Below are 11,084 nucleotides of genomic sequence, written 5' to 3'. Positions count from 1 at the left end.
TCTCTTGTAGTACTAAGAGCTTCTTTTGTAAAATACAACACCTTGACAATTGAAGAATTGTCTGCAGCTTTTGCCACGTCACTAGGACTGGAGTTTTTGAGGGTGATGATGGGGTGGGTTTAGAACCTTGTGTACAGAGTTTTAACAAATATAGGCTATGAATGTTAGGTGTGTTGGGCTAAGCGTTATTAAAGTAAACATTTTGTGGGACTTTACATTTCTTGCCATGGGACGCGGGTGGCGCTGTGGGTTAAAGCCTCAGCGCCTAGGACTTGCCGATCGAAAGGTCGGCGGTTCGAATCCCCGCGGCGGGGTGCGCTCCCGTCGTTCGGTCCCAGCGCCTGCCAACCTAGCAGTTCGAAAGCACCTTCGGGTGCAAGTAGATAAATAGGGACCGCTTTATAGCGGGAAGGTAAACGACGTTCCGTGTGCTGCGCTGGCTCGCCAGATGCAGATTGTCACGCTGCCACGTGACCCGGAAGTGTCTCCGGACAGCGCTGGCTCCCGGCCTATAGAGTGAGATGAGTGCACAACCCTAGAGTCTGGCAAGACTGGCCCATACGGGCAGGGGTACCTTTACCTTTTTACATTTCTTGCTCTGTAAATCAAAGCTGTGTTTTGTGAGGTGACTCGAGTCTGTATCCCTGTCATGGCTTCTGGATTACAGTGATAACAGTTTTAAGTGTGCTTTTAAATCGGTGTGTGTTCTCCCCCACATCAGACATTGGTCCTTCTGCATTTAAAGCTGTGGAACTTTGCTAGTGGAGTCAAATTTTTGTCTTCATTCTGCAACTTCAACTGGCAAATGTGTATTTCTTCAGTTAGAGCTCAGCTTCTCCACACTACTTGGGTGTGTTTTAAGGTACCATAATATTCATGAAGTGGGTCCAGGAGCGGTTGCTTCGTGCATAAACCGGAGTAGCAAGTTTTTTTTCTTTTTATGCAAACATAGGAAAGGCTTGCCCATCTGCCATAGCCTATCAGGACTCATTGTTAAAACCGTGTCTATGGAAGACAATCTTACTCGACTATGAGTGATCCCTAAAGAAGAAGAGGAGCCTATCATATGTTAATTAGCCGTGAGTGATTCTTGTTTGCATGCATTTGACCAAGATAAGTATATCTCAAACCATGCTTTGTTGATAAACTAAACACATAAGTCAGCCTTTGTGAACCCGCTGCCCTCCATATGTTTTGGATGACAACACCATTGGTCCCAGCTGGCTGTGGCAAATGGGAGTTGCCTTCCAAAACATCTGGAAGACACCAGGATCTCAGAAGTTGTGAAGACCCTCTATGGATAATGTGTACCCTGCAGTTACAGCTTCTCCTTCTTGCAGAGCCACATCTGGATGGTCTCAGTCTAGTAAGCACCACAACTAGATATTTGTTCCTTTTCACCAGCTTGTATTTTTAAAAAATGTACCTATTGCTACAGAGTACATCAAATTACTAGAACTATGCTGAAAAGATCAGTTAAGAACATGTCTGTAAAGTTGAAAGAAGGCTGTGTGACTGAAAGTTTATGCAACATTGAAGAGCAAGTGCTTGAAGTTTATTTACTTGTTCAGCACTGAAGTTTTGTAGACAACCATAGAAGACTTGACTCCTTGAAAGGAAGAAAAGGACCAATTCTTCACTGTAGTTCAGAGCAAATGTGACTATAAAACATGTGGACCATTGCATACAATTCAAACACAGTATTAATCACTTTTTAAGTTGTAGGAGCTGGCCTAAAGAATGTAAGTGTGTGGACTCAACTTTGTTTTTAGCTGTGCAGTTCTGCTGGATCTCACTACCACATGTTTGAATGTCTTACTGTTTCTCCTAATGTCTGAAATGTGCTTTACATCCCATGCTCACTTCACCATTTCCAGAAGGTTTTATTTCATGCAGAACTGCTTTGCTTCTGAATCTGTTGCATGAAATAATGTAGGACCTCATCTTGTGTTAGGAATAAAATGTTTTGCCCTTTTAGCTCAACATAAGCTTTTTTGCTGTTTCTTTGTTTCACAGTGCTGCTATCTTGGTACGCAAACAAAAGCAATACAGTGGTACCTCGGGTTACAAACACTTCGGGTTACATACTCTGCTAACCCAGTAGTAGTACCTCGGGTTAAGAACTTTACCTCAGGATGAGAACAGAAATCATGCGGCAGCAGCAGTGAGAGGCCTCATTAGCTAAAGTGGTACCTCAGGTTAAGAGTGGACCTCCAAAACGAATTAAGTTCGTAACCACAGGTATCACTGTACATAGTTCAGGTTTCAGCTCCTTGTTTTCAGTACTGTTGCAGAATTCAGTCTTCCGTTTAAGGGAATCGTCACAAACTTGGCATTAATTGTTGTTCGTCAATCTCTTCATGTGATGCTGTTGTACAGTAGTGTTATTTGGTGTCTTTCAGTTTGACCCTTCTTAGTATATATTGTTTGTGTTTCAGCAGTAATTAAAATTGTTTTGTAATTTTCTCATTGGTTTCAGTGGCTTGAGGTCTTCTCTCTTCTAAACGTTAATGTGCTTTTTATTCTCACCTATGTATGTAATGTATACCCCCAAAATAGCTAAAACAATGGTAGTCTCAGAAAGCCAGGGTTTCCCAAACTTGGGTCTCCAGCTGTTTTTGGTCTACAATTTGCATCATCCCTGACTGCTGGTCCTGCTAGCTAGGGATGATAGGAGTTGTAGCCCAAACGCAGCTGGAGATCCAAGTTTGGGAAACCCTGCAGTAAGCTAACAGGATGCCCTTCAGATGGTTGGACACCCATCAGCCATAGCCGCCATGACTGACAGCTGCTGGGTACCATATTGAGAGCCAGTGTGGTGTAGTGGTTAAGAGCGGTAGTCTCGTAATCTGGTGAACCGGGTTCGCGTCTCTGCTCCTCCACATGCAGCTGCTGGGTGACCTTGGGCTAGTCACACTTCTCTGAAGTCTCTCAGCTGCACTCACCTCACAAGAGTGTTTGTTGTGGGGGAGGAAGGGAAAGGAGAATGTTAGCTGCTTTGAGTCTCCTTCGGGTAGTGATAAAGCGGGATATCAAATCCAAACTCCTCCTCCTCATCCAGGAGGCAGTAGCTACTACCTGATGAAAGTTGTAGACTGGCACTGTTTGTGCTAGTCTACATCACAGCATCTACATCATGTTAAACATTGGATCAGATAACCTGTGCTGAATGGAAACAGTTCTAATGAATCCCAAGTAGGGCTGCATATGATTTCTGTCAATACCTTGTGATAACAGTTCATTGATATGAGAAAAAGGACATCTAAATAAACCACTTGTATAAACTGATGTGCTAGGGTAGAAATTGTACTCCAGTTACTACTACTAGGAGTTATGATGCTGTGCATCTTCTACTACCCCACTAATAGACAACACACAATCTCCCCAAATATTTCCTTGTATAAAATAATGTTGGCTGTTTCTTGTCCCTAGGCAGCCAGTGCAACTTCAAAATCCAGTTGGGAAATACCTTTTTTAAGGACCAATCAAAATGTCCACAACATTGTTGGCAAGTGAGGTCTCCAGGACTCTTGATGAGGCAAGTTGTTACAGAAAAGCAAATGGCTGGGGAGGGGGGAACCTAGGCTCTGATGTTATAGCCATGAGGTTAGCATGTACTATGGACTCAGTTCCAAGACAGAGACTGCTTATTCTTAGCCAGACTAAAAATCTTAAAATGCCTTCTGAAAGCTTTTAAGCTTAATCTTTCTGTTTAATGTGCAGCTAGTGGATTATTTATTAAACAAGTCACAGGTATCAGTGTTCCACCTGCGCTTCCATATGTGCAATATTCATGCATCACACAAGCACTTGGATATATGCTAGCGCATATGGCAAAGGTAGGTAAACACTTACCTGTAGTCCACCTCTAACTATTTAGCTAACTACAAAACACACTTTATGTACCCACTTCTGTTCTTTTTCTTTAACGTCTGAAGCCATGCTGTGTATGCCTCCACCTACTGAAGTTTGGGTACTGACTAGCTGCAAGAGGCTTCTTGGTTCTGGTGCCAGTTCTATGGGATGGTTTATAGGGAGGACTGTAGTGGTCCATTGCAACTTGGCTGTTTTAAATTGAGCTCAAAGGCTGTCCTGAAAGCCTGTTGGGTGAGTTCTCTGCTCTGCCATTTAGATTTGTCTTGCTGCTTTTGAAACTATTAATGTTGATGTTGTTATTTAACCTCATTTGTATTTTTTACTGTTTCTTTTATTTTGAGCTTCTTTGTTTCAGTTTGAATTTTTATTCTGTATCCTACTGTACAAGATATAGGGCTATTATGCTAGACAATTTTGCTAAAGTTTGACAAGTGAGTAGACAAGTGGAACTTTGAAATGTATTTAGGCCTTGTTAAATGTGCTGTAACACTTTTCACTTCACTGTTCCACAAAAACTATTGCTTGATCTTTGCTTTGACATTTGGCATTTCTGTACCTATTTATTAGCCTTTGAGTAGCATTTTCAAAGAATTCCATCTTTGGCACATTTCTAATTTTCTTAAAATTAAGAATAGGTGGCAGATGTGTTTCTTTCCTACTTCATTTATGGGGGAAAGGACTATACACTTTAGCTTTACCAGCATCAAGGGGAGACGTTTGTATGGTTCCTCTATTGAGGGCAAATTTTAGGACATAAAAAGATTTTCTTGGGCTGAAGGAGCCTTGCATGTTTCTGATGCCAAACATATATAGCCAGGACAACAGGCACATGCATGGCCAATGCCTGCAATCCATCTTCATGCATTCACAAACACTGACAGTAATGTGAATTCCCCCCCTTTGTGTTTCCCCATATTAACTTCACTTGTCTTTGAAGTCTTAAGTATCTGAAATTACTGTCCCTTCTGTTCTATTCTAACCAACCTCTGCTCATGTGTTTACCAAGAGTAGTCTCCTAGAATTTATCTAACTGCTAAATGCAGAATAAGCCACTTCCAAGAAGTCAAACACTTGTAATGGATTAGTTAGTTTGGGCCCACAATGGTTTCCTTTTATTGATTGTAAGGTTCAGTGAAAAACAGTTCTTAGAATCCATTTCCTGACTTCGCGTACTGATGCTTTGACACAACAAGTTCTTTATCTGCAAATGTTTTGAGGAAGTCATGGTTCTCCTTGGAAAAGTAACTGTGTGTATCCAAGACTGTAAGATGCCACTTAGACAAGCAGAACTGTGTTAATGCACCCATCATTTTCTGGATTGTTGGTTACTTGTGCATATTTTCCTGAAATGGGAAAGAACTATATTAGCACTTACTAAAGTGAGAATAAGCTGCACTTAAGTTCATAGAAATGGCACATGCTCATGCATTTATTTTCTAAACAGCAATTGTAATGTAGGCATGGCCTATTGGCTAGTCAACTTTGGTCCTTGGTCTACAGTGGAGATGAGAAGTTTCCACTGTTCACTCCCTCTCATGGGAATATGCCTCATCTCAGAGATGCAAAAGGTGCAGATGTCAAGTTGTGCAGAAGTGTTAGTGGTCCACAACACTAAACCACCCTCTCACAAAATAATGAAAAGGAATCCCGTCTCCACTTATGTGGATATGTTTATCAAATACACAAATAGAAACCTTAAAAGGCCTTAAAGGCAAGGAGGCAGCACTTAAAAATGAAACAAAGAAAAGATAAGAAATTTAAACAGAGGACCCAAGGAAATAAGCTGTTTTGAGAGGAATAAGTTGGAAGAAAAGGGAACTTCAAATTTCACATCCTAAAGGAGGAGAGCTCTGTTATCACTGAACTAATCCATTATCTAGTTAGCCTGATTCTGTGGCTGTTATCCAGTAGACATAGCCACCTGTGAGTGCACCTTTCCACCAAGCTCAAAGATAATAAGCCTTCATACTGAATGGCCAATTAAGTCAGGTCTTGATGTAAGAGTTGGAGCCTACAATTAGCTATGGAAAATGCAGTTTTATGTAACATGTAATACGATGCTAGACTTATTTTGACTAGAAATAAGACTAGTTCATTCACAATGTAGTTTCAGGCCAAATTAGCGATACCACAAGACATGTAAAAATATATTCTGACTTTGATTGAGAGAACTGTACATGGGAGTGGGGGGGGGTTAAAATATTTTGTATCCTTCATGCTGGTGCTGGGCAGTTCGACAAGGCAGAATTTAATTTTGTTCTCCTATTGCAGGCCTGAGGAAAATCAAATCATCTGAAGGTACTGTTTGCATTGAGGGGAAATCCCCCCTCCCTATTGATGCAATAAAAAACCCTACACATAAGTTTAACATTAAGATTGGTAACTGATATTTCAATACTTACCCCAGACGACCTTGCCTCCTTGTGTCACGAGACCAAGCTCACTCACATTCACCTCGATGACGGTACCTTTTGTAATTACCCCCAAAGATGTATACAGAGGAGAAGAGGGATTCTTTTTTACACCAAGAATAGGTAGGCAAAAGGTGGCTTTAAGTTCAGGATGTGTTACATGGGCCTTCTTGAATCGTAAACCCTGTTAGGTAACAAAAGATTGCTGTAACACTAAATAGAGATGAAAACATAACTAGCCATGATGCTCTTCAAGAATCAAATTAACAGGGCAGAAAATTAGAGGCGTGTCTGTTAGATGTTTGGTATTAAATGCTAACTTTTTAGTGTGTATATTACTGTAAATTACTGTGCTATCCAATGCCTGCAAATAACAGAAGGTTTTACTGGCTACCTTGTTCTGAAGTGTAGATAAGACTTATCAGTTCAAAGAAAAATGTTCTATTACAACATTGTTGAAACTGCTAATGTTCTCTCCACTCGAGGATAATAATCGTGAAGTGAGCAACAACTTATGTAAAGAATAATCAAACAATCAAATCATTTACCATTGGCCGAATGAAACGTTCATATTTAGGTGGCTTTCGGGTAAAGCCATCCCCAACAAAACACACTTTAGTAACCATTCTCTTCCAAGCCTTCTTCTTTCTCTTTCCTGTACGGATCACCTTTAGCACTTCTGTTTCTCCCTGAGCACGAACCTTGGGTACAGGAACCTCCCATTTCCCCTGCAAAGAAACAACAAGAAATGGTTAGACTGCTAAAGTCAGAGAACAACTAGAATGAACAACATGCTGTCTTAACTAGTCAAGACTAACTACTTGTTAAAAATTGACTGCCATCTGATAACATGGGGGGGGGGGAGCCGGGAGAAGCACAGCATGTATTACAGTGCTTTTGCCTTCTCCAAAGTTCAGTGCAACGGAGTGCTGCTACCCTCTTCACTCTCACCTGCACAGGAGGTGATTTTTTTTAAATGTTGTACAGTGCTTTAGCTTCTACCTACTCCAGATCTCCGTGAAATGTCTACCTTGCAGAGAAAGGAATTATACTACCACTGCGTGTTGAAACTTATTCGGGGCGGCGGGTCATTTCTGAGAAGGTGCAAGTCCATAGCTACCTTAATTTGGTTTTAGAGGGTTGAATCCAATGCTGCTGGTACATGAACAGAAAGGGACATTTCCCCTTCTGCAATGCACTGTCCCTCGCCTCTCATCTGCTCTGGAGGACTAGGCAGTGTGCATGACCCTACCATGGGGAGGAGAAGTCCCACTGAATGAGTTTGCACAACACTGCATTTTACCCAGAAACCTAGATCAACTAGTTCTTGATACAACCACATGCAACCTTTTTTGTAAAAAAAAACAACAACACACACGTTCATGAGTAGAAGTTAAATCAGCTTTTGGAGTATGATATGCAGCAGAGAGTTGCTAAACTGCAAGTATACTGCACGCAGTGTATTAGCGCAAGTCATAGATTTGTCTTAGCAAGTCCAATAATTCCTCACTGGATACACAGGAGAGTTTGCCTGGTTAAAACTGAAAATGGAGAACAGTATGTGTGTACTTCATACCCTGAACAGATATCAGAGCCACCACCTTGAAAATCAGTATTTTTACAGCTTGACAAATAATGATAACCTGAACTTCTGCAATACTTACAGCTTTCTCTTTTCGCTTCTGTTTAATCATGTTGGAGAGAACTTTAGCTCGAGACTGACCCTCTCTGTCCAGCAGATATGCTGGCACAGCTCCTTCTGGGGTCTTGTCATCATTTTTCTGCTTGGTATTTCTCTTTTCATGCATCTTAATACTAGATAAATAAAATGTGCACAAATTATTATTTTTTAAAATTGAAAAGCAAAATTTCAGGTGGGAATCAAAGTCAATCGAAAATAGTAACATCAACACATGCTTTATACTAGTCACAATGTTTTCCTAACAGAGAACCTGACTAAATCAGCAGAACAAGCTATGCAAAAGTAATGTCAACTGAAGACTAACGGTTGTCTGAGATAGTTACACAGTGCTTAAAAAGAAGAAAGCGTACATTTTGGCATAGGTTTATAAAAGCCCAGTAATAGGCAAACAGTAAGTTTCAAGGAGTAATCAATAGTTTGTCTTCCAGTGAAGCTAGTTCTGAACTATATCAATTTTTCACTATACCAAAGAAGTTTAGTTGAACAAAAAAAGCCCACTCACGTCTTTTTCATCTGTATCTTCTCTGCATGGCGCTGTTTATGATAAAGCTTAGCTTTTAGTCCAATCATTTTCTTAGCTTTTTTTGAGCGTTCATGAGCCTCACGGCCCTCTTTCTTCCTCTTTCTCTCATGGTAATCCAAACGATAACCATATCGCTTCCGATGTAACTCAATGTACTCGTTTTGTGGCTGCAAAGTGCAAGGAAATTAAATGTTCAGAAGTTTTTTTAAAAATGTCAACAGTAAACATTTGTAAGAGCTTTGTTTTCTATCTATATACAACCATATATAGATATAACAACCATATAACTATGAAATACTTTGTGAAAGTTGTATTTACTATTACCACTTTCACTTCAGAAACGTTTCAGTAAGAAAAATCCCTTATTCATCCTAATAAGTTCCAATTATTTCAATGTAATTGTATCACTATGCACTGTTATTTTAGCTTATTATGTTTTTATTGAGACCTGAAATTACCCAGGGTTCAAGGGTCAAAGACTGCCCATAGAAATTGATGCAGTAGACCAGGGGTGTCAAACTCAAATTCATCGGGGGGCCACATCAGCAGTTTGGTCACCCTCAAAGGGCCGGTTGTATCTGTAGGACTTTATCAAAGTTATTTTTCCTTAGGCACTGGTGTGTGTTGTCTTGAACCTATACACTATTTAATATACCTATTCCAGTACGATTTTAAATAAGAATAGAAGAAGAAATAATAATGATTTTTTAAAAAGATGATGAGATGGGCTTCCAGGCAGACTGGAGCTCCAATGGGGAGGAGACAGGAGCCTGTCCCAACAGAGCAGAGCAGAAGCAAATCTTGCCTCCCCCCGCCCTGCCGCCGCACTCAGGAGTCAGAGGATACGGAGCTGCAGTTTGGACAGCAGCAGTTTCTTCCTTGCAAGGGAGCCCCAGCGGCACTGCGGGCGCGGGTGGCCAGGATGTCCTGCTGGGGCCCCGAGCTGCTGCAGTTGCTCCCGGGGAGGGGGCTATCCGCCAAGTCCTCCGGCCCGGAGAAAGCCGATGTGTTGGCGTGGGGAGGGGGGCGGTGTTTCGTAGCCAGGCTCCCGCAGCCAAGTTGCTGGCAGGCTCGCACTTTGCTCCAGCTGCCCAGATGCTGGCGCGGTCCTCTTCAGGGTGGGAGGCGCCCCTGCTTTGCAGTGTGGCACACCGCCCGCTCGCCCGGCTCCCTCCACCCCACTCTGCGCAGCTAAACCGGCAGCAGCTTCGCCTCTCCCAGCCCAGCCAGGGCGCGCCGCCTGCGGCAAGACCTGCGCCGGGTCCCCACTCTCCACTTGCCTCCGCGTTCCCTTCCCTGCCTGCCGGCCCCGCCCACCAGGGCGACCCCAGCCAGCCCCTGGCCCCGCCGCCTGCGCCCCCGGCCATCTCCTCGCCAGCTGCAGCGCCGCAGTGGCCTCTTCTTGCGGCCCGAGCGAGCGGCGTCCCAAGCGTGGCTTTTGCTCCCTGCCCTCGCTGCCAGCCTCCGCAGCTCCCTCAGGCTCCAAAAGTTGCCGCGCGCGCGACCCGCCCCCTTGAGCAACCGCGCCTGGGAGGCTCCGAGGGGCGGAGGCAGCCGGCTCCGAGCTCGGCTTCGCGGGACCGCCTCCTCCGCAGCGAGCCCTGGACTGGACCGAGCGAGCAGAAAGTCTCTTTGCCCGGCCCGCGAGGCAGGCGAAAGTTGAGGGACCGGCCGGTAGGCAGGGCCGACGGGGTGCGTCAATTGGAGCCCTGTCTGCAAGCAGGCAGGGAAGGCTTCCTCGCCCTTGATGCCACGGGCCACATGACGAGGTCTGGCGGGCCGGATTCGGCCCGCGGGCCTTGTGTTTGACACCCGTGCAGTAGACAATAATAGATAAAAATCAAACTGGTTTACAGTGGTGCCTCGCAAGACGAAATTAATTCGTTCCGCGAGTTTTGTCGTTTTGCGATTTTTTTCGTCTTGCGAAGCACGGTGTCGGGAAAGTTTTGGAAAAGCTTCAAAAATCACCAAAGTCTTTAAAAACCTCAAAAAAGGCTACCACACCGCGTTCCATGAGTTGCTCCTTGAAGTCAAGTCGCAACTGTATTAACGGTGTTAAGAAAAAGGAAACTTGCAAGACGTTTCCGTCTTGCGAAGCAAGCCCATAGGGAAAATCATCTTGCGAAGTAGCTCAAAAAACAAAAAACCCTTTCGTCTTGTGAGTTTTTTGTCTTGCGAGGCACCACTGTAACTACTTTGTCAGTTGATGATGGTGTAAGAAATCCTGCTTATTTTTACTTGGCTGTCCATCCCATTGAGCTTGATAGGATTATCTATTTATTTATACTACTTCTATGCTGCTTAGTATATTAAAAAATATCTCTCAAGCAGTGTACAAAAACCAAAACAAATGACTACTACAAAAGTACCGTATTTTTTGCACCATAACACTCACTTTTTTCCTCCTAGAAAGTAAGGGGAAATGTTTGTGTGTGTTATGGAGGGAATGCCTACGGGTGGCATGCCTACGGATTTTCCTCCTCTAAAAACTACGTGCGTGTTATGGTCAGGTGCGTGTTATAGAGCGAAAAATACGGTAGTTACCATACAAAAATCCTAAAAAATAGCAATG

General features: G+C 43.2%; 1 protein-coding gene across 1 annotated transcript in view; it reads right to left on the bottom strand.

The window, feature by feature from the left end:
- Positions 1 to 4,961: 4,961 nt before the first annotated feature.
- Positions 4,962 to 11,084, bottom strand: part of NSA2 (NSA2 ribosome biogenesis factor) — a 370,209-nt gene continuing 364,086 nt past the window's right edge. Inside the window, exons 3-7 of the mRNA XM_083465543.1 lie at positions 8,492 to 8,679; positions 7,952 to 8,102; positions 6,836 to 7,015; positions 6,279 to 6,471; positions 4,962 to 5,219 (exon numbers count right to left, since the gene is read on the bottom strand). Of these exons, the coding sequence (XP_083321669.1) occupies positions 5,152 to 5,219; positions 6,279 to 6,471; positions 6,836 to 7,015; positions 7,952 to 8,102; positions 8,492 to 8,679 (780 nt within the window). The 3' untranslated portion in view covers positions 4,962 to 5,151. The remainder of the gene's footprint in view (positions 5,220 to 6,278; positions 6,472 to 6,835; positions 7,016 to 7,951; positions 8,103 to 8,491; positions 8,680 to 11,084) is intronic.

This window comes from Podarcis liolepis (genome assembly GCF_965112155.1).
Source record: "Podarcis liolepis genome assembly, chromosome: 11".
Taxonomy (NCBI): Eukaryota; Metazoa; Chordata; class Lepidosauria; order Squamata; family Lacertidae; genus Podarcis; species Podarcis liolepis.
This window is presented reverse-complemented; position numbering and strand designations above follow the sequence as displayed.